This window comes from Lycorma delicatula, chromosome 2 (genome assembly GCF_047948215.1).
Source record: "Lycorma delicatula isolate Av1 chromosome 2, ASM4794821v1, whole genome shotgun sequence".
In the NCBI taxonomy this organism is placed as follows: domain Eukaryota; kingdom Metazoa; phylum Arthropoda; class Insecta; order Hemiptera; family Fulgoridae; genus Lycorma; species Lycorma delicatula.
In genome coordinates, this window is record NC_134456.1 from 7,730,068 (window position 1) to 7,752,345 (window position 22,278).

A 22,278-nucleotide genomic window follows, 5' to 3' on the forward strand; every position below is an offset into this window, starting at 1 on the left:
CTATTGATATCATTTCAAATGAGGGGTGAATTTCTTTATAAACTGCTGAGCCATCTAAGGATGTGATACCGTAATGATTACTTTGGCTGAACTGCAATATCTTATCTCAACTCTCAGGCTGGCAAAGGTACAAGAAGTAGGATGATACTTGTATTACTGTTTTCAGTTTGTTCAGAAATTATTTTTTGTTAAAAAAAAAACAACACTAGTTATACAAAAATTAAAAATCAATCTAAGATCAGTAATTATCATGAACTACATGATGAGATGTTTGTATCAAATATTATGAAACATACTTCTTCAATCTTTAAAAATAGCTTACTTAAATGAAGTTGAAGTTAGATTTGAGAAAACTTATTTGAATTCAACCATCATATGGTGCTAGTCCCACAGAAGGAGAAATGAAATGGCAATCAGAACCTGTGGCACGTTTATGTACCCCAGCCAAGTACATGCTGTGTTGGATGTGTAGAAGAGTCTCCAAGGTCTCAAAATGAGACCATGCTATAGAGGAGTAAACCCTGATAGAAAATCCCCCAAAAGACATCGGGGAAACCAGTGGAGTATTGTCAACAGTCAACATGGCATGAGTCATTGTAAAATCATCAGCTGGAAGTAAAAAACAGCCCCCAATCGGATTTCCAGATGGGGCTGCACAGACTCCTTGACAAATGAAAGCTGCAGTAACAATAGGAACGTAAAATTAGCCACATGGAACATTCACAGTCTTCCAAGCTGGTAAACTGCATAACACTGATGTAGAGAGGAAGCAATTATATAACAGACATTCTTGGACTTAGTGAGGGCGTTGGCTGCGGAAGTGTGAAGCTGGACAAAGCAGTGATTTTCTATTCCGGTTTGAATGATCCTAGTCACAGAGTGGGTGCTCCTGTTTTGATGGTTGAACACATTGGCAATGGGGTTTCGGATTACGTTCTGTTTTTGGAAAGAATCAAGTTAACTAATTTGACTTCTGAATATTATTCAAGTTTATGCACTTACTGCAGACAAGGATGGCAAGGAAATCGAGTGGTTCTATGAACAGATTGCAACATTATTAAAACTCACTAAGAGGTGAAATCACCATAGTCTTGGGTGGGCGATTGGAATGCAAAATTCAGTAGAGGTCAGCATGAAGAAATATGTTAAATGTGAGCAGACATATCCTAGCGCTGATGTGAATTCTGATTACAACCTAGTTGTTATTATGTTAAAATCACATTTTCCACAGATGGGCAAATCACCATCACCACAACTGATCAATGATCGCAAGCTACTAGAATCAGATATTCATATGCATGCTACGAAAGAAATGAAAGATTTAATGGTGGAATTGCAATCTGTAGCAGACCCAAATGTCATCTGGGAAAAGTAGAAGGAAGGGCAGTCTAGAATTCAGAATGAGGCACCTTGCCTTGCAGTGTAGTAGAAGGAATGCATAGATGACCACTGAAATATTAGAATTTACGAGTGATAAAGAATGACGAAAGGTAATGGAAATGAGTGCATGAGACTGGGCAGAATTATTTGCAGAAAGATCCATAAGATGAATAGCTGAAGATGAAGTGTCAAAAAATCAAAGAGGTGTAGACTAAACACGATTTTTTCAATGTCCATAAGAAAATGAAAGTATTCACTGGTTTGTACTGTAAAGTGGTACTAAATAACTTGAAAGACAAACATGATAATATGATACTAGAGGAGAATGACAAAAATGCTAAATGGAAAAAAATACATCAAAGAATTATTTGGTGATGCAAGGCCTGCACAGCGTATGCTGGATAATGTCAATTCTGGTCAAGAAGAAAGTCTAGATGAAGATGAAATGAAAGAAGACATGATATAAGCAATTAAAAATATGAAAAATAGTAAAGCTGTCGGACCTGAAAAAATGCACGGCACACTATTAAAACTACTGAAGGACGATCAATTGTCTATTGTGTTTTGGCCAGTTTTTCAACTCATATTATGCTCAGGGGAAATTCCAACACATTGGCTGAAATCAATGCTTATTGCATTGCCAAAAAAGAATAATGCTGTGGAGTGTGGTGACTATAGAACCATTCATCACACCTTTTTATGAAAAAAAAGTGAACCATTATCTATAAGATGCAGAATACAAAAGACAACTTTTCACACAAAATTAATAGGGTTTGTATTTACCGTCAATCTTTATGTATTCAAAAAGTAACCTCCACTCAAATGCAAATATGTTCTATCCGTATAAGTATGTTAGTTGAGATTGAAAATAAAAACGAATGTGAAAAGTCATCTTCTATTGGTGTTTTAGAATTTCTAAAAATAATGGTGTGTTAAAATCAGGACTTCATGGTGGTCGTGATAATGGAGCTGGTGACACTGGAATACCGCAGCCAATCCAACATCCTGGAACACGTGGACTGATTTAGCAACATGTGCAGGTATTCCATCCTGCTGCAACTGTACTTGTTCCATGAGATCCTTCTCTTGAAGTTGTGGTATTAATCGTGCCTTCAACATCTTAAGTTTGTGCATTCATTGGCCCATCAAAAAAATATGAACCAAGCAAATGACGAGTTGTCATTCCAGCTCATCATGACATGCGGTGGATTTCTTTCCATCTCTGTTGCATAATAGGATTTTCTTTCGCCCAAAATAACACATTTCTGGCATATGAACTGCAATAAATTGCAAATTTATCTGTAAAAAGCACCTTTCCACGGTGCACTGCAGCAGGGAATTTTTCTAATAAAGCTCAACAGGATGCAGCACGACGTTCCATGTTTGCAGTCTGACAGTCCAGTGATGAACATTGGACGAAATGGCCTAACTTTCAAGTCCTTTTTCATATGATCTTGCGTTGTTGTCTGTGGTATATGAAGTTTAGCTGACCGTTTACAAGTTGATTTCATTAGGAATTGTTCAATGGAAACTGCAACAGCAATGCGTGTTTCCAACTGCATTAACTTTTATCCACTCTGTGGTCTATCTTTAACACTGCCTATTTCAAATGCACATTTACCCAAGCCAACATTGTTGTTTTGTGATGGCGGCTTATTACCGAAACATATCGCTAATTAGCTTCATTGTTTGATTCATATGTTGTTCATGACCCTCTTACACTTATCATTAACTACTCCTCGATGCTGTAACTACTCATGTCAACCATTTTTGCACAACTGTCTTTTGCTCAGAGTGTGTGACGTAAAAAACTGTTGCCAACTGATCCCAATGAAAATACCATATGTTCTAAACAAATCTCCTAACTCATACTTTTCATTAACTTTAAGGGTACGGTGACTTCCTGACCACCTGTACATAGTTATAAATAAAGTTTTTTTTTAAATACCTCATACCATGAAAACTCCTATGTTACCATGGGATATAGGAAATTTTTACTAATGATTCTAAAATTTTAACTATTTTTTTTTTTTTAAATAACTATATTTTATTTATAATTGTGAATTTTACAAAAAATTGGTCTGCTGATGATTGAGTTAAAGCTCTGAAATCACTATAGATAGATGAGTGTTCGTACCTTTTATTCAGTGACGGCTTGCATATAGGCACTTAGGAACTGCAGCACTCCTATTTCCACTAGATATTAATTCCTTTTTTCTTTAATTCTTTTTATGTACTTGTACAATATATAATCCCTGAGCTTAATGTTAGTAGCCATTTCACAACTTATGAAAAAGATACAAAAATCTTTGTATGAAACTGTGCTTTTCACAGTTCCAGCAGTGTGGTGTTTGGTTGTTCTGCATGTGCACACATAGGAAGTTGCACACAAGGCTATAAGGGAGAGAGAGCACTGTCGCTCCCGCAGTGCTGACCCTTGCATGCTGGTGGAAGGTATTTTTTTTTCTGCATCTGTTGTGCTTAAAACCATGTACCTTATTCTTGAATGTGATATAGTGTAGAATTAAATTATTATCCTGCTTCTAGTTACTCTAATCGATTCTTTTTTTTATAGAAAACTTTAACATTTTATAGATGTTTGTTTCCTCTTAGAAAATTATGAAACAAAAGCTAAAAATTTTCTGGAGCAACATCGCCACTAATTTTAGCTATGAGCTGCCACTGCTTTTATTGTACCTAGTGGATTTAAGTATTTATTTTTTAATAATTATTTGATAAGAGGTATGTAATGTTTGAAAAAGTAAAAATATAATACAATATTATTTTTATAGCCTCCGCAAAATACAGAATTAGAGAACACTCCTACCTTTACTTTTTTATGTTCATCAAAACGTTTTCAAGCCAAAGCCCATCTTCGATGATATTTCTTATTTTAATAAATTCTTCTTTGTTTACATTTACGCATTAATTTTAGCTTTTTACATTTTATTTTGTAAAAATTGCTTGTTAATAAAATTTAAAACATTTAAAAAATTTCAAAACAATTGTTCTGAAATTTTTAAAATGTAAAAAGCTAAAATTAATGTCTAAATGAAAACAAAGAAGAATTTATTAAAATAAAAAATATCATCGAAGAAGGGCTTGGGCCTGAAAATGTTTTGATGAATTTAAAAAAATAGTTCTGTAATTCTGTACTTTGTGGAGGTTGAAAAAATATTATATTATATATAGTTATGTACAGAGAAAAAGAAATGGACTATAAAATATTTAATGTAAATAAATTAATGTATATAAAAACATATTTGTCTATGTATATATATATATATAGACAAATATGTTTAAGACAAGAATGTTTTAAATTATGTACCAACAGAGGTATTTAGTGACGTGTGGCTGGCAGCATTGTGTTCCGCATGACCTCCCCTGTAACTACATGTTCTTGGATTGTTGATATCGCATTTAGTTTTCATGTTATTGTTATTATTATTAGAGTGCAACATGTTTAAATGTTAGTAGTGATTTTTGTAATGTGCGTTTTTCAGGAGGAACTATACAACGTAAAATTTTGCGTGAAACTGGACAAAACTCACAGAAACCCTTTAAGTTTTGAAAGAAGCTTACAGAGATGATGCTCTGGGTCATATGCAATGCTACGAATGATTTTCGTAATTTAAAACTGGTTGTCAGTCAATTGAAGATAACCCTCGACCAAGAAGATCTTCAACTGATGATACATGTTCAAGAAATTAATGGTCTCTTGTGTACAAATTGCCGATTGACTGTCAGAGAACTTCAGAAAGGGTTAGCATCTCAATTGGATCATGCCATGACATTTTGACTGAAAAATTGAACATGCATAGAGTTACAAAAGTTTGTTCCTTGTTTGATGACCTAACAGCAGAAAGAACATTGAGTGAACAAATGCTGGCAACTCCTTGAACAAGCCGATGATGAAACATTCATGCAAAGGATCGTAATGGGAGACGAAAGCTGGGGTTACGGCTATGACATTGAGACAAAAGTTCAATCATCAATAAATTGCACGTTAGAAAAATCACTATTAACACTTAAACATATTGCACCCAAATAACAATAACATGAACACTAAACGAGATATCAACAATCCAAAAACAGGTGGTTACAGAGGAGATTATGTAGAAGACATTACTGTCAACTAAATGTTACTAAATTAAATATCTTTGTTGGTGCGTAAATAAAAAAGATTGGTCTATTTTTAAACAAACCTCGTGTTTATATATATATATATATACACACACACACACACACACACATACAAACACGCACAAAACTGTAAATTTTTATAAAAGATTTTATTTTATTTTTCAGGGCCTTGTAATAGCTGGTCTTGGTGACATTCAACGTCCAGCTGAAAAATTGAGTGTTTCACAGTCATCTGCATTAGCTGCAACTGGTGTTGTATGGTCAAGATACTCTCTTGTCATTATACCAAAGAACTGGAGTTTGTTCAGTGTGAATGTTTTTGTTGCTATTACTAATTTTTATCAACTTACAAGAGCCGTAAGGTAATAATTACTAATTAAGACAAATTTTATGTAAAATTAATTTTAGATTTTAGTCCATATATTTTTGGAAAACAATTGTGGATTTTTTTAGGTATGCAAGTATGAATCTTCTTTTATTGCTTTTAGTAGATATAAGTTGCAGTCGATTCCACCTTTTAATACATTTTCTCAAAACGTGCGACTATTAGGCTGTTCTTTTGAACAGAGTGAAGCAAATGGAACTATTTTAAGTGCTACTGTTTTCTCCTGTTCATTATTTTGCTACATCTGTATAAACGTTCTTAAAAAAAATTCATAAAATAAAAATGTAGTTCTAAATTATTTTGGGAGAAATATTATCATCATGGTTTGTACAGTGTCAGTAAAATAATGGTGAAGTTGCAGCCAGTTACAGTTTTGGAACAAGCATGACTTGAATTGTATGCCAAAGTAAAGAGAAATGACAAAGTTTTCGATTCGTAAACAAGTTCTATACCAGCACATATGTGCTTTGTTACAAGCTCAGTAGCTGTATGCAGCTTGTTAGTCACCATGATTACGATTCAGAATATTTGGTGTGTTTTGTGATTTGTTAAGTTTAAGTTAGCTACACTTAGATATAAACAATATTTTCATAGCCTGAAAAAAATCAGCGCATAAGTGTTCTGTAGAGTTGAGTGTTCCAAAAACAACTATTCACTTACATTTAAAAAACAACTATGTTTAATTGATTATAAAATTCAGATGTTATGAAAGGTTATCCAAAGGACAAAAATTTAAACGATTTGAATTTTCTACTGACAGGATAGGTTTTATCATGATAGGGAATTTTTAAACGAGTTTTTATTTTCAGAAATTAAGCTACATTTCATGATGAGTACATCAACAAAACTTTATTTTGTTCTACATTATAAAACCCCCTCTCTGATCTCTGAATGTCTTTAGGTATAACTCTTAAACCTTCCCTTTTAGTCTAAGGTAGGCGTCTCCAAACTACAGCCTGTGAGCACCACCAATCCAGCCCATCGACATGCCCAATAACCGGCTACAGTTTATTTTGATTACATTGTAAAATTATTTAAAAAGTATGTAAATCATACAAAATAATCAGATGTTTTTATTTAACGACCGATTAAGAAATACAATAACTAACATACATAATGAAATTGAATATTTTAAGTAATTAATGATATGAAATTTATCTCCAAAACAACAGTAAGTGACGTACATAGGTAATTCCCATAATGAAATTAAACATTACAATTATGATTATTGAGATTTAAGTAGCTGTAACTTTCCACTGACAATTGTTTGCAGTTGTGGAGTTTATTCATGGAAATTGTCAACGGTGACTTCAAATGATAATCGGTTAATTTGGGTCTATAAATATTTTTTATATATTTCATTTTGGAGAATATTTTTTCACGTATATGAGTAGTGCCGAAAGCAGAAAAAAAGACACGAGCAAATTTATGCACCTGATCAAACTGTGTGAGTGGAAGACGCTTATAAAATTCCAGCAATGATGATTTAAATATTTTTCTTTAAAAATATCGCTGCACTGCAAATCAGTCATTTCCAATTGAAGTTCTGAAAAATCTTAGTACTGTTTAAATTAAGTTTTAATTTTTTTTTGACTCTTGGGTCACTTCAAATGGATTGACCAAGTTGCTGCTTTTGGTTCAGCATTTACTTTCTTAAACAACAATTACTGAGATTTCAACTTGCATTTCAAAGATTCATATTTTTCTAACCGTAGGCTTCCTGTAAATCTGGAGTAATTCTGAGAATGTTTAGTCTCATAATGACATTTTATATTGTATTCTTTGAGAACTGATATTGTTTTTTTGCAAATTATACACATTGCCTTATTACTTGACTCGATCACAAATATTGATATCCCCATTGCTCTTTAAATGTTCTGCACTCACTCTCTATCTTTCGTTTCTTTTCCATATTTATGCAAATCCACACAAAAGAGACGTAACTTCAAATCAAAATAATGCCAATTAATACTATTAAATTACACTTTTAATTAATTAATTAAATTAAACTCCCACAATTAAACACACTGTATTTTCACTGAAAAACCATAGTCACAAAACACACTAGTCGCACTACGTATAACTTTTCAGATCGCTGCACTACTGTAGTTTTTCGACATCCTGCACTTATTTCTCTACTCCACAAAATTTCACTACTATACATTTAACATGGCCGTAAGTAGTCGTAACAATACGTAATGCACAGCACACTCATTGGCTACCTCTGCCGCAATGAAATGTCCTTGCTCATAAGTACCAATTGAAATTATGAACGGAGTGGAGTCCACCCTCGGTCCCTGTGCCATAGATATCTCACTCGCCACCTAGTCCTGAAATGAAAATTTGCACGTATTTCTAAACTATGGTAGGATGGTATCATGAGCTAGTTAGCTCTAGGCTCTCAAGGTTCCAAGGTTGTGGACGAGTCAGTATGGCCCTTAGGCTAGAATATTTTGAGACCCCTGGTCTAAGGACTAGAATGACCACCTCTCTTGTACCTCTATACTGTTCCTGAGATTGAACTGGCCTCAACTAATACACCTTCACATGATTTATAAGCACATTAAAGTGATTGTGTAATAGTTCTCATCTGTATTTGCTCCTGTTTTTTATTTTGCTATTGCATTCTTATTAAAATCTATAAATTCCAGTTTTACTTCTTCATATACCAACAGGTAATTCAGATGTATTTCATCAATTCCTATGATATAATTCTTGCTTAATTCTTTAAAACTATTTTCATACTGTATATCATGATAGTATTTTTAAACGTATCCTGCAACAAAAATAACTACTTTAATGAGAGCTGAAATAGCATTAAGCAGATAGTTCTCATGTTGAAATTGATCATAGATTGTTTTATTATAATAATTTTTGTTTTTATTATAATAATTTTAATTCTGAAGTGTTACTTCTTGTATTAAAACCTCTAAAGAAAGTTATAGAACATTTCAATTATAATAATGAAAAAAAGCAAGGTACCCTTTTGTATAATTTCTGCATTTTGTGGAGATTTTCTTCAGTAAATTTTAATACTTAATAACAATAACAGTAGGAACAACTTTCATTTCGGTATGAAATATACAGAATTCATAATGTTTTACAGATGTAACCTTCAGAGAAAAACATTTGCTTAGTGATTAGTATTGTGTTGAAAAATACTTAGATAAAACTATTTATTTATTTTTTTATAAAATTAATATAATTTTTTATTACAGATATCAGAGGTCATTAAAAATTAAAGAAGAAAACAAATTATGAAATGTAATACTTATTAGTTATTAATAAATACAAAAAAATAAATAAAATTTGCGATGCAAAAAGTTTAAAAAAATTTTGTGGGCAGAAGTTATTTTGTTGAAAGGTGTAGTGCAGTAGTGTAATTAAAATAATTTAAGTCAACCACAGAATGCTGTATAACTTATTTATTTTATTACTATTTGTTTTATATTTTATGGTTAATGCATTATGTTATGGATGGATAGATACATTTTATCTAAAATATTGTAATATTAAATAAATATTTTTATCTATATAATTGTTTTTTTTCAATTCCATTTTATTAATTTGATTTAAATTTTGTCTAATGCTTAATAAAATAGTTTTTCCTCTCGCTCTCTGTCTGTCTGTCTGTCTGTCCCTCTCTCACTTTGTGTGTGTGTGCAATCACACACACACAGATATATATATAATTTTTATAAAGTCAATACTTACAAGACCCATATTCCTCTGTACCAATATATTGTATTTTTTATAATCAAAAACCAATTTGAACAACCCAAGTACAAAATTACAAAGTAAACAAAATGACATTTACCTTATTTTTCTTTTCCTTATTCCAATAGCACTTTTGTGGGATCCTGCAACATCAGTTGTATTTATATATTATATAAAATTACATATCAAAACATAACAATTTTTTTAGAAAAAATTAAAATTGAAATTACTATCATATATAGAAAACATGAAGTCAATAGAATAATTACAAGATTTATACCATGTAACCTGACCAGCCAATGTTACCTTATGTAGTCTTAGGTTACATGGTATGAATCTTATAATTATTTTATTTTTAAAGTTAATTTTAAATTTTTATTCTTAATTAATGTCATATTTAAATGTATGTAATATTTATTTTATTGACTTAATGTTTTCTGTATATGATAATAATTTTAATTTTCATTTTTTCTAAAAAAATTGTTGTTTTGATCATAATTTTATATAATTTATATACAACTGATATGCAGGATCCTGTGAAAGAGCTATTGAAATAAAGAAAAGAAAAATAAGGTAAGTGTCATTTAATTTACTTTGTAATTCTGTACTTGACTTGTTCAAGTTGGTTTTTGATTATAAAAAATACAATATATATATCCTTTTTTTATCTTCCAAGGCAGTTTTTGGTTATTATTTATGAGAAATTATTGTCAGTGGATTACATGCTTGTAGAAATAGGAACTTGTACTATACTACCACTATTTTGGCAGGTGGTAGATATTATATATATACGAGGGCTGTCCAGAAAGTAACTTATGTTTTGAAAAGCACAAGCTTTTCAATTCCTTCTCTGTAGAAATCTGCCGCCTTAGATTTTTGGCACCCACCTTGCACGTAACTTGTGATAACCAAGCTTCCCTGATACAATTTCATGCAAGTCTGGGGGAAATGCAGCAAGAGTTCTGTAACTGTAATGCGGCGATTTTCACAAATTTTATCGTTGATTTTCATCGTCAGTTCATGAGTCACAAGGCTAGGCCGACCACTGTAGTAGTATAAAATTGTTTACTGGTTTATGTTATTTATTATAACCTGCACACACTGACATAAACCTGTTTAAATACTACTGACATTGTTTAACAAACCAATGAAATTACTGTTACTGTATTTTTTTGGCTCACGTTTAATATATTAATGTTTGTGATTACTGATGGTAATATAATTTTATAAACCAAACATATAAGGTGAATACATTTTCCAAACTGTAAACTTAAGTATGCAAGTACAGGGATGAAAGGTTTTGTGTAAAAGATGTTAAAAAAATATTTTATTCAAATTCACAATTATACATTATATTAATCACTTCTGGAAAGGATAAGTATGCTAATTCATTGATAATAAAAATAACTATTCTAATTTACCTAGAATGATGGAGAAAAGTCATGGAAAAACCTTGATCAGAATATTATCACAAAATACAAATTTTTTTGTAAAAAGTGGGTAAAATTTTTATTAATCTGTAAAACTAATAAATGTATGAAATAATTTTTAAGTAAATATGTGAAGATAAAAAGTAAAAGCAGTACAAAATGAAATCTAGGAGGAATTAATTAGTTCAGTCTGTACTACTTGCAAGTTAATAATAATAAAATAAGGATACAGAAAATTCAGTTTTTTGTAGTATTATTTAAAACACACCAAAAAAATAAAGTTAATTTTGTAAAAGAAGATTCTTTAATTTAGTTTTAAATGATTCTGCGAAAGATCATTTTGATGGGTAAGTAATTTAATAAAGATTAAAAGTGAAGCACCTAACAGGTTGAAGCAATGTGCTGCATAAAAATAATTTTGTAATCTGGTTTGACACAAATGTTTTTGTGGCAAAGAAGCATTTTCATAAAATTTGTAATTAAAATATAATTATGTGAGAAAATTAAAATTTGCTAAATTCAGTCTTCCTGATTCTTAGGTGCCTCAGAGTGATTAGAAATCCAGTATTTTGTATTCCAAAAACTGTCACATTTTTAACGAGTCCCAAGATATATTTTGGATGGGAATGTATGTAGATAATAAATATCTTATAATTATATCTTAGCACTTCATTTAAGATTTTGTTACAAATAAAAAGTCCTAGCAGAATTTATCATGTTAAAACATGCAACAAAATTTCATATTATTGTAAATGAAATAACTGCTATTATTATAAGTATGCCATAAATGCTGTATGTATATATATATATATATATATATATATTATAACTGCCAGCTTAGAATTTTCTAATCTTTTCAGATATAGTTTCAGTATTATGATACATAAAGAATGATAAAATATTTTAAGAATAACCCTTCTAAAAAAGATAAATCTGAAAAAGTGTTTCATAGAATTGTTATAGAGAAATGAAATTTCAACTGTTTGTTTACAAACTTTTAATGGTATACTAATTTCAACTGCTGTTAAGGTACGGTTAACCAGCTTCTCTAATACCATAGTAGTAGAAATTATAAACACATTAAAATAGTATAAATAAAAAATTATATATAAAACAGCTGTTTTTTTGTTATTTAGAATTGTAAATTTTAGATCTTGTTAAAACTTTTAAGTTACAGTAGAAATTTTTATTTTATTTTTGTGTAATTAATCCTGGCTTCATTTGTATTTTACAGAAATTATGTGATATAGTGTGTGATTTGGTTCTAGAAGAACCAAACATTATGCCCGTATCAACACCTGTAACTGTATGTGGTGATATTCATGGACAAGTTTGTTTATTTATTTTTTTAATAAATTGCATTACTTCATTTTAAAAACCACTTTGTTTTAGTAGAAACTTAAAAATTTATTTGTTTACTTATGTCTTGTCAGTTGGAGATGTCTTCCAAATAGTCATCTTGTGGCTTTTTTTAATTAAAAAAAAGGGTTCTTTTCCATTATTTTCTCCTCAACCTTCTAAACTCATTTCCATGAAAAATATAAACTAGCATATAAGCAAAACAATCATATAAGACATTTAAGAAACCATAATAATAATTATTAATTAACAGTTTATGTGGTATCATATAAAATAATATGCAGCGACTGATAAAATTTATATTGAGAAAACGTAACAGATCATTTAGAGCAAGATTTGCAGAACATTTTAGTTATTATAAAAACAATAAAGTTGGATTCTCTAATGTTGCTGACCATCTAATGATAAATAAACATTCCATTACTGACTTAAAAACTAATTTGAAAATGATTACAATAATAAAAAACTGAACATTTCAGAAAAATATTTACAAATACAAACGAAAATTCAGCTTGATCAATCTGCAGACAGAGTTTGATAATGATTCTCTTATCAAAGCTGCTAAAAAATAGCAGCACTTTTGTCGATGTCAGATAAAATTTATATTATATTTATGCAGTGCTGTATTTAGTGGCTGGCCATAAACATGTGTAATAAATTAAAGAATTTTTAATTTTTAAAAAATTTTAATTTTTGACTGCGTACAACAATATTTTAATGTGTGATTTTGATATTTTTACAAAATTTTAAAAGTAAAGAATTTTTAATTTTAACCAACTGATGAGGAATTCCTCAAAAGTACTATTGGTGTATAAATGAAAAAAGAAAAATAAATGAGGTAATAAATTTTATTTGATTCTGTACTGTTGTGGATTGTGCTGAATTTTGTTTTTCCTTTTAATCATTTGGTACAGAGGAAGATATGGACAATAAAAGAATGATTTTACGAAAATATTACAGTACATAAACTAAATAAATAAAAGCCTGTTATTTATTAAAAAAAATTAAATTTGATCAGAATATAAAACAAGAATATTTAGTATTGTATAGCATATATAATTTAATGTTCAAATTAAGTTGGTACTGCCATGCAAGATGTCAAATTATGCAGGTTTCAACATGTCTGTATTATCAGTGTCTCTGGTCATTCACTACTTAAAGTATGCAGTTGCCCATTAAATTGCAGAATGAAAGTTGGCTTGCCTTTTAAAATTTTTTGAGCAGCTAGTTGGAGTTTTTTGAAATCTAACCGATTCATTTTCAGAAAATTACAAAATGAACTTCCATCTTAGAGCAATCTCATTTCATTCTCATAAAATTTTATATTATATAAAATTCTTTGATTAAATTAATCCCGTAGATTTCACAGTTGCTTAAACACGTTTTTCTTTCAAATTTTTCTTAAGTCTGAACTTATAACAATATTAAATAGCAGAGACTGTACTAGCTGTGAGTGGTTCTATAGTAAGTACAGGACTGTTAGAAATATTACTGTCAGTGTAAACATGAAATATTAGTATTATGTGCAAGCAAGCAAGTTGCTTTAAATGATGTCCAAACTGTGGGATTTACATTGCTGGTGATTGTAGTCCAGTCTGTTCATAGCTTTATAAATTTACATAGTTTGCTTTTATTACCTACTTTTCAAACCTTTTTCTTTTTGATGTCATATATATATTAAGATTGAGACCTGTTATTTATAATTTTGATTTATTTTATTTTATTATTACTATAATACTTATTTTTGTTCTAGTTTTATGATTTAGAAGAATTGTTCAGGAGTGGAGGCCAAGTATCTGATACGAATTACATACTTATGGGAGATTTTGTTGATCGTGGTTATTATAGTCTCAAAACTTTTACAAGGTTATTAACTTTAAAAGCCCGATGGCCTGATAGAATTACACTACTTAGAGGAAATCATGAATCTAGACAAATTACTCAAGTTTATGGTTTTTATGGTGAGTCGATAGTATTTCCTATTTTATTTACCTGAAGGTAAATTATTTACAAATATAAGTCATTTTCTAAATATTTGGAAATATCACCTTTTCTGAACTATGTGGTTCCTTTTTCAGTAGTGTTGCAGATGATTGTTTATAGTTTAATACAAAGTGAGCAACTTGAAACACCTGCTATAGTCTAAACAATGTCATGTCATATAACATTAAAATTATGTAACAATAAAACGTAAATTAAATTAAATTTTGTATTTACATTAGCAAAAGTTAACATATTTACCATATTTTTAGAAGAAATGTACAAAGTGAGCACCCTGTGCAGCATCTTTGTGCTCGAGTGATCATACCTAGCACTTTTTGCAAAATGCTTTCTTGTTGAATGTATGCCTTCAGTTCATTGATAATGTAGTGATTTTATTTGTAAACTTTATCCTTTAAGTAACTCCAAAAAAAAGAGAAACCTGGGGAAATGGGAAACCACCACTTTTTGCTGACAGTTCATTCTTCTGTCGGTCAGAATTGTACAGTACACTACTGTAATGACAGTCCGATCAAAAAATATTAGTCCCCCCATTATACAATTACCAAAAACAGCACATCATATACCAATTTTCTTGTCATGAGGCGGACATTCAAACAACTGTGAGAATTTTCAGTCATCCAATACCTGATGCTGTGCAAAGCTGTACATATCCAGATAAATGAAACATGCCTTGTCTGAGATAAAATATAGCTTTGGCTCTATCTGTCTCTCAACATTGTTTTTGAGAAGCCTGTCACAATAATTAAAATGTTTCAACTCCTCTGTTCTCTCAAGTTGTTGGACAATACGGTTTCAAATTTAAATCATGAAAAATTTTGAAACTGGTATTCTATACCACTCTGTTGGTATAAAATTTAGCATTCAGAGATTTTTCTGCTGAATATTTGAAGTGTTTCTTGAAAGGATCCACAACGTGTATAAGCTCGTAAGCTTATACACATTGCGCTTAAGTTTATATATTGTTAAGCTTATATATCAATCTACTGCTCGATTGAATAAGGCATTTTAGAAAATGCAACTACAAAGAATGAAACTATACAGCACTGAAGGATGAACAGTTTACAATTGACAACAGCAGATGAGAGTAGTAGCATACACAACCAGTAATGACGCTAGTAGTAGCATCATTTAAGGTAAGACTCAAATAGCTGCAATTTAATCTGAATTCTTCGGTTTTAAGTTGACAAGTGCTGTACTCCTTCTGTCTTGATGATCCTACATTTGATGAAATCTGCAAAGATATAAATGGGCTTTAAAATACTTCAGTTAAAAAAAAAACTGATAAAATAAATAAACCTAATGGATCCATCATTTCCCTGAGAAATGGATCAGTCGTGGAGGTCCACCTTTCTGGCCACCAAGAATACCTTTAGATTTTTCCAACTGGGACGCGTGAAAAATATTGTATATAAGACAAAAATACATTCTCATGAGAAATTAATTGTTTGCATTACGGATGCTGCTGAGAAACTTAAGGATAGCCCTGAAGTACTATAAAGAGCTACAAAAGCAGTACAGATGGGAAGTTATGAAACTAGTGGGCTTGGTTTTGAATATTTATTATAAACTGGTAGGTACAATTTACTGTATTGTTTCTCAACTGAATTCTAATTTTTCTAAACTTTCTTTGGTTTATTCGACTTATCTTGCACAATTATGTTCAGAATTATATTCTCTAAAAGTCTTATTTAAAGGTTTTACATGTTTATTACCCATTTAACAAAGTTATTGTAGATCAAACATAATAATGGGTTTTTTAATCTAAATTATTGATTTTCATCCCAGATTTCTTAAAAACTACTGCAGATACTGTTTTGGTAGCTATTTTATTCAATTTTAAAGGTAAAAAACCCACAGAAATCACTAATTTTGCCCCTTAATTATTGTCCTATAAATTTTCAGTACCACCTCTTTCACCGGGGTTGCAGAACCCGAGCGAAATCTTTAATTAACCGTTAGTTACAAACGAAGCATTTTAGCCTTTTTTTAATAAAATGTTGTTTTTTTCATTTCAGAAGCAGAATAGGTTATGCAAATCACGGAAAAAACTTTGATATATACAATCTATATAACGTGATCTCAATTTCTAATTTTTTTTTTCTGTAGTCTCCGTGAATCACCGATGGTATTACTTCTGAAATAATATCAATACAAACTAATACAAATCATACTAATAGGCTCTGAAAGTTGTAACTCGCGACTACGAAATCAGCTGATTTGCACGTCCACCACTACCAACCCGGTTGGTATAATCTCAATTTAAAGAAAAAAAATTACATAAATAGTTGTATTTAAAGTTCTGTTACTTTTTAAGTTAACTTTTTAAAAACATATAAATTTTATACACAATAGCGATTCTACTAAAATAATGAAATAAATATCATAGATAGACAAGATGGGTATAGTTTAAAACGCGAAAACTGCCGTCTAAAATATATTGTTATGACCAACCGTTCTGTTTCTATTAGAGCTAAACAACATAATAATAGTATAAAGAAAGGCTGTTTCGATAAATCTAATTATGCTAAACACATTTTATAAAATAAACATAATTACAGCCCGGATAATTTCATTTAAATATTAGATTTTCCAACAATTTTTATAAAACCAGGAATCTCAAAAAAAAAAATTTATATAAATCGTGATTTTCTATTTAAATTAATCATTTTCAAGTTGTCTAACTCAATTAAATTCTGTACTGCCAAGAAGACCTGTTGTGTTAATATATAATTTCTTATTTACGTTTTAAGTTTTAGATTACAAAACAATCTCTCTACTGTGGATAGTCAAATGATCCAAAGCGTTTGGGATTTAATATAAACTGTTGGTAAGGTAGATTTTTGTAACAGATTATTTAACCTAACTTCCTACTTTATAAATAAATGGTTTTTCTGATCGGAACAGTATAAAATTTGTAAAACGAAATAGATGTATTTAAAGTTCATATTAATTATTTAATCAAACACATGAAATCACGTTAAGGTAAATAAATTAATTATGAATTTAGTGAAAAATTTTTAAAGCTGCAATTGTGAAAGTTTCTATCCATTTTTGTAATTATCTTTAGAAATGATTACAGCGGTATCATCTGTGAAAAGAGTTGTAATGAAGATCAAGATTTTGCGCAGATCATTAATAAACAATAAAGAAAGCAAAAAATTTTCCCCGAGGCGCACCAGCATACTCTACAGCTTGAAGCGAGGACCTAAATTTACACGTGTATTCTTGGCAAATGATAAAATTTCTACTACTTGTATACAATTTGTGAAGTACGGCTTGAAAAGCAAGTTTCGTTTCAGATACTGATTGATACCACAGCTACTAAGTTGTTTTATCGGTATAACTAAATGTTTTAGAAATATTCTAGAAAATAGAAAATGAAATTTTTTATCTTAAAGAATTTAAAACATTTTCCAGAAACTGGGAAATGGCGACGTCTTGTTAGACGCGTTTGCTAATATAAAAATTAAATTACCTTATAAATATAATAGTACACTTGCTGTTAAGCTGTCCTGTCAGTACACTGCACAGTAATATCTATCCAGAATAAACATAGTAATATAAGTATACACTTTCTTTTAATTATCATGGATTTGAGTATGATATTTTAAGTACGTTATAATACACATCTTACTCTGATCAAGTAGCATTTGGATAGGTAATGCAGAACACTGTAAGAACAGATTCTGTGTATGAAAAACAGAGTAAAAGTCCATTTATTACAATCAACTGCTCTATCTATCAATCAATTTTTTCTCTTCTTTTTTTTGTTTTTTTAAAATTTATTTCTCATTAGTAAGTTCTGAGGTATCTTGATAATATGTGATGTACTTGTTACATTTGATGAACTAGTAGATCTATGACAAATACAGCTTCATTTTGTAGTAAATTTAAAAATAAATAAGCTCTAAAAAGAGATAGAATAAGTACAGTGAAAATTATAAAGTGTAAAATGGGATTATAGTTTGCGATAGTATTATAATTTACATATAAATTTATAGTAACAATATTTTAAAAATAACAACCACTATATCCCCATTTTTTTGGTTTTGTTCACAAAAGATATTTATAGGTATGAAAAATAATAAATTTATAAGATTAGGGATTTAATGTAGTACTAAGAACAAAGTAATGCTGTATTATAACAGAATGATCTCAAAGACAAATGTTACATTTGAAGGTGTAACAAATCATGAAAGTGTATTTTCTAAATATTGCTGAGAATAGATTGGCAGTGACATGTCGATGGTAGGCTACATCAACAGCTGCTGTAAGGCGAGTTTATTTTTTTTTAGAAATTATGGTATAATAACAGAATCTTTCCCACCACTGTACCTCTCCTGAACAACATTACAAAATGCCAAATGTTTGGTTTAAAATTTAATTTTTCTTTACTAGTTAATAAGTAAACTGTGATGATTACGTTAATTTTCAAATCATTATTACCTCTTCATCTCATATGTTCTATTAAAATTATATTTTTGGGCTTAACTGTTAAAAATTCTTTAATGACAGAATGACATCATTTATTAAAATATAATTTTAAATTAAGGCAGGTACAGAAATTTTTAGTGGATAACAATGTAAATTATTTACTACCATAATTTACAGGTTACAAATAAAATTCATGCCTGAAAGTGAATTAATGATTTAAAGGTGTTTTCATTTGACGAGCTTTATTCTCTTAACACTTATTCAAAAAAAAATAAGTGATTTTTTAGTTTTAGTTTGAAAATTATAATATTCCAGCAAATTTTGTAAATTCTGTTAAAGAATATCGGTGGTTATAAATATAATTTCCCAACAGTGAAAGTGTAAATGTCACTCTTATCCCAAAAAACTTAAAAATTTTCCCTTTAAAATTAAGCAGATCGTTTGTTTCTCTCTTTGGTAGATACATTGAAACCCGCCAGGATATGCTTCATCTCTTATATGAACTAATCTAAAAGACTTGGAACTTTCGATGTTATCTAAATTAATCGCTTCATTACTAATATTGTATTGATCTTCAAGACAAATTATTTTTCATATATTGTAATTTAATTACATTCATAAGCTTCAATATAGAGCAAAACCTTTAAATATTATAATAAAATAAACAAAGATTTATAGAATCAAGAAGCGATGAGTTAATCTCAAGTTTTCGTAATCCTTTTAAATGTTTCCTCTGAACTTAAAAAACCTGTGGAATATTTGTTTTTCTTAAGAGCCCATCTAATCTTTTGTTACAACTGTCTTTCCAGACACTTAATGTACATTGATGTTACCACTTTTCTACATAAACTTTTTAAAGGTTTTTACTTTTTGCATTGCACATTTTATATATTATAATAATTAAATTAAAAACTCACCGATTTGCTGTTTCTTCACCAATCTAATTTAGTGAAAATGAAGATTCTATTTCTGATTAAATTCTGGGATAAAAGTCCTCCATATCAGTACTCCTTCTGACATTGCTGAAAAAGAAAACTTACCTGTTTAGTTATTATTGAAATAATTAACAAACAAATCTACAAGTTGTACTAGTATAATTATTTGTTTAATGACATACAGTTCACATGTAAGTCAATCCACAAATAAATTATATAAAATTTATCTTTATGCTTTCTGTTATGAAGAAATTCGGTGAATTAAATTATAAGAAATGTAAATTAATTCATCAAGATATCAAAGTCTAGTATGTTGTGCTTTCAGTATAATAATTTTCCTGGGAAATAAGTTTCATAAGCAGACAGATATCACTCTGTTAAGGGGAAATAAAGAAAGTAGCTATTGCCTCAGTCTAAGAGATAAATCCAGAATTATATCAAGGACAAAGCTCAAAAATGTAATTGATATTCACGGAATCTATTTGAGGAAAAGGGGTTCCAATCGACTCAAGAAGTCTAATTCACAATAATAATAATAATAATTAATATTTGTATGTCTCTGAAGGTATCACAACTTAACAGATAACCTGACATGACACATATCTATTCCCAAAAAAACGCTGAGCCAGTCTTAATAAAAACTCAACATCACGAGTTAGGCTTGCTGAGGAAAATTGATATTTCAATTGTTTTTCTGATGCTGTTGCCTCAAAATTATTGCATACCAGAACAATGTTGACTAAACTGTAGCTGATATTCAGCCCTGAAATTGATCCTTTTACTCTGTTCATCACATTGAATGGTTATATTGTGTCATAATAAATGTAAAGAAATCAACTTTATATGGTATCACTTGTATCTTGTGTGACTTGTATAACACAGAAGTCACAGATCAGGAATTTATAATGTAATTACTTGTTCAACCACTTCTTCATTCTGTTTAGTGCTGGTAAAGCAGCAATTGATGAAAGACATGATGATATCGCTGTTTCCAACTTGTAATTCTGTGTTTTGTAATTCATTTTTTGTGAGCAAGCGTACAGTGAAACTAAAATCTGTAGATGATAATCTCATGTTTATACTAATATTACGAGCGACATAGTCATGATGCCAGAAAATCAGAGAGAAGTGAGCCATACAGATTCAGATTATATTATTGAACTGAAAAACGATTGTCACAACATTTTGGGAACAAAAGAATCTACTAGCAGAATTGATGGAGCTTGGGACTGCAGCCATATCAGTCTTATTATGAACTGAAGTATGTTAGACAACTCAAACTGTGCAGGCTGCTCTCAATGGCTGTTATTCTTCTGAATGAAAATGCATAACCTTACACTTTAAGCCACTCAAAGGCTTTAGTTGTTGGTTCACGATGGAGATTTTTATTGTTACTCCTATTGTTTGGATACTGCTTGAATACCTTCTCTTTATTAAGATAGATTTGTCTGTTAATCGGTATAATGAAACTAATAAGGGGCTCAGAAATGGATGGGTGGTGGATTTTAAAAATCATTTCTACAAAAGTTGGTATTTTGGTGCAAGTGCCCGAGAGTGGAAATCGACTAGAGGAAACTCTAGTGCAGATATGTTTTTAAGATACAGCGATACAAATAACAAAATATTTAGACACTGTTTTTTTTTCTTACCAGAATTCATGTAAAAGCCATATTTGTCTATACATTGTGGAGAATGCACTTTTCACAATAGCTTTAGATTTTTACTAATGTAAAACTTGCCAGTTTTTGTCCATTTGTCCTAACATTGCATAAGTAGATCTGAACAATTTTTTGTAATTAAGAAATTAAATCTGATTGAAGTTTAGATATTTATTTTAGAACATGATAGAGGCACCACAGCTATTACGGTAATTTTTTTTTATTTCTACTTACCTAGGAAGAAATTGTAGTTTGAAAAAAGTCAATAAAATAATTATGACATTTATATATGTCATTTGCGATAAACAAAGTATTGAATGCGAGAAGATATGAGACACAAGTCCCACAAAACAGCACTGCCGTTCTCAAGAAAAAAGCATTTCATGCCGGGCTTAATAAGGAAAACGAGGGCTGAAGCAATTACCCATTGTCTTCTACCCAGAGTAGGCCAAGCCCACTAAAACACAGGAAATCTTTCACCTGTTCAAGCTACATCTTCACTCTGTTCAACACTGGGACTGGTCGCGTATGTAAATCAATATTCTTAATGAAAGCGAAAGCAATTGTTATCTCTTGCATCTGTTGTGCTTATTTGCATCTACGCATTATGATTGCGACAGATTATGTAATTAAACCACTTAAGATACAACTTCTGCTAGGTCACAGAGAATGAATCGCTAAACATTCCTCACAGATGGGAACAGTAGCATCGATTACTCTTTTACCAGCATTAAATCGAATGAAGTGAATGAACATGTAATTAGATTATGCGTAGCCGATTGTGTTAGCACATTATATACTTAGCTTCTACTTACTAACAATGTAATTAATTC

The 22,278-nt window shown here is 30.2% G+C and overlaps 2 protein-coding genes across 7 annotated transcripts in view; both read left to right on the forward strand.

Annotated features, from left to right (window-relative positions):
- Positions 1-14,195, forward strand: LOC142320457 (mitochondrial pyruvate carrier 2-like). Of its 3 annotated transcripts, none has more exons than XM_075358245.1 (3): positions 1-127; positions 5,689-5,885; positions 9,127-9,237. In XM_075358245.1, the coding sequence occupies exons 1-3, from the start codon at positions 74-76 to the stop codon at positions 9,167-9,169; spliced, it is 294 nt and encodes a 97-aa protein (XP_075214360.1). In that variant the 5' UTR covers positions 1-73; the 3' UTR covers positions 9,170-9,237. The 3 variants fall into 3 exon arrangements, with proteins under 3 accessions (XP_075214360.1, XP_075214363.1, XP_075214361.1); XM_075358248.1 differs by lacking the exon at positions 9,127-9,237 and adding an exon at positions 14,168-14,195 and having other exon boundaries at positions 2-127; XM_075358246.1 differs by lacking the exon at positions 9,127-9,237 and adding an exon at positions 12,290-12,426 and having other exon boundaries at positions 2-127.
- LOC142320458 (serine/threonine-protein phosphatase 6 catalytic subunit-like) overlaps positions 14,186-22,278 on the forward strand; it is a 17,705-nt gene continuing 9,612 nt past the window's right edge. Inside the window, exon 1 of one of the 4 annotated variants that reach the window (XM_075358249.1) lies at positions 14,186-14,375. In XM_075358249.1, the coding sequence (XP_075214364.1) occupies positions 14,231-14,375 (145 nt within the window). In that variant the 5' untranslated portion in view covers positions 14,186-14,230. Of the gene's footprint in view, positions 14,376-17,085; positions 17,401-22,278 lie in introns of those variants that run through there. The other 3 variants (XM_075358250.1, XR_012755395.1, XR_012755394.1) reach the window with 3 other exon arrangements.

Excerpts from the sequence above, each read along its gene's own strand:
- LOC142320457 (XM_075358245.1), top strand. The coding sequence starts at position 74 with ATGATTACTTTGGCTGAACTGCAATATCTTATCTCAACTCTCAGGCTG. Across the intron at positions 128-5,688 it reads CAACTCTCAGGCTGGCAAAG|GGCCTTGTAATAGCTGGTCT; the intron begins GTACAAGAAGTA and ends TTTATTTTTCAG. Across the intron at positions 5,886-9,126 it reads CAACTTACAAGAGCCGTAAG|ATATCAGAGGTCATTAAAAA; the intron begins GTAATAATTACT and ends TTTTTATTACAG.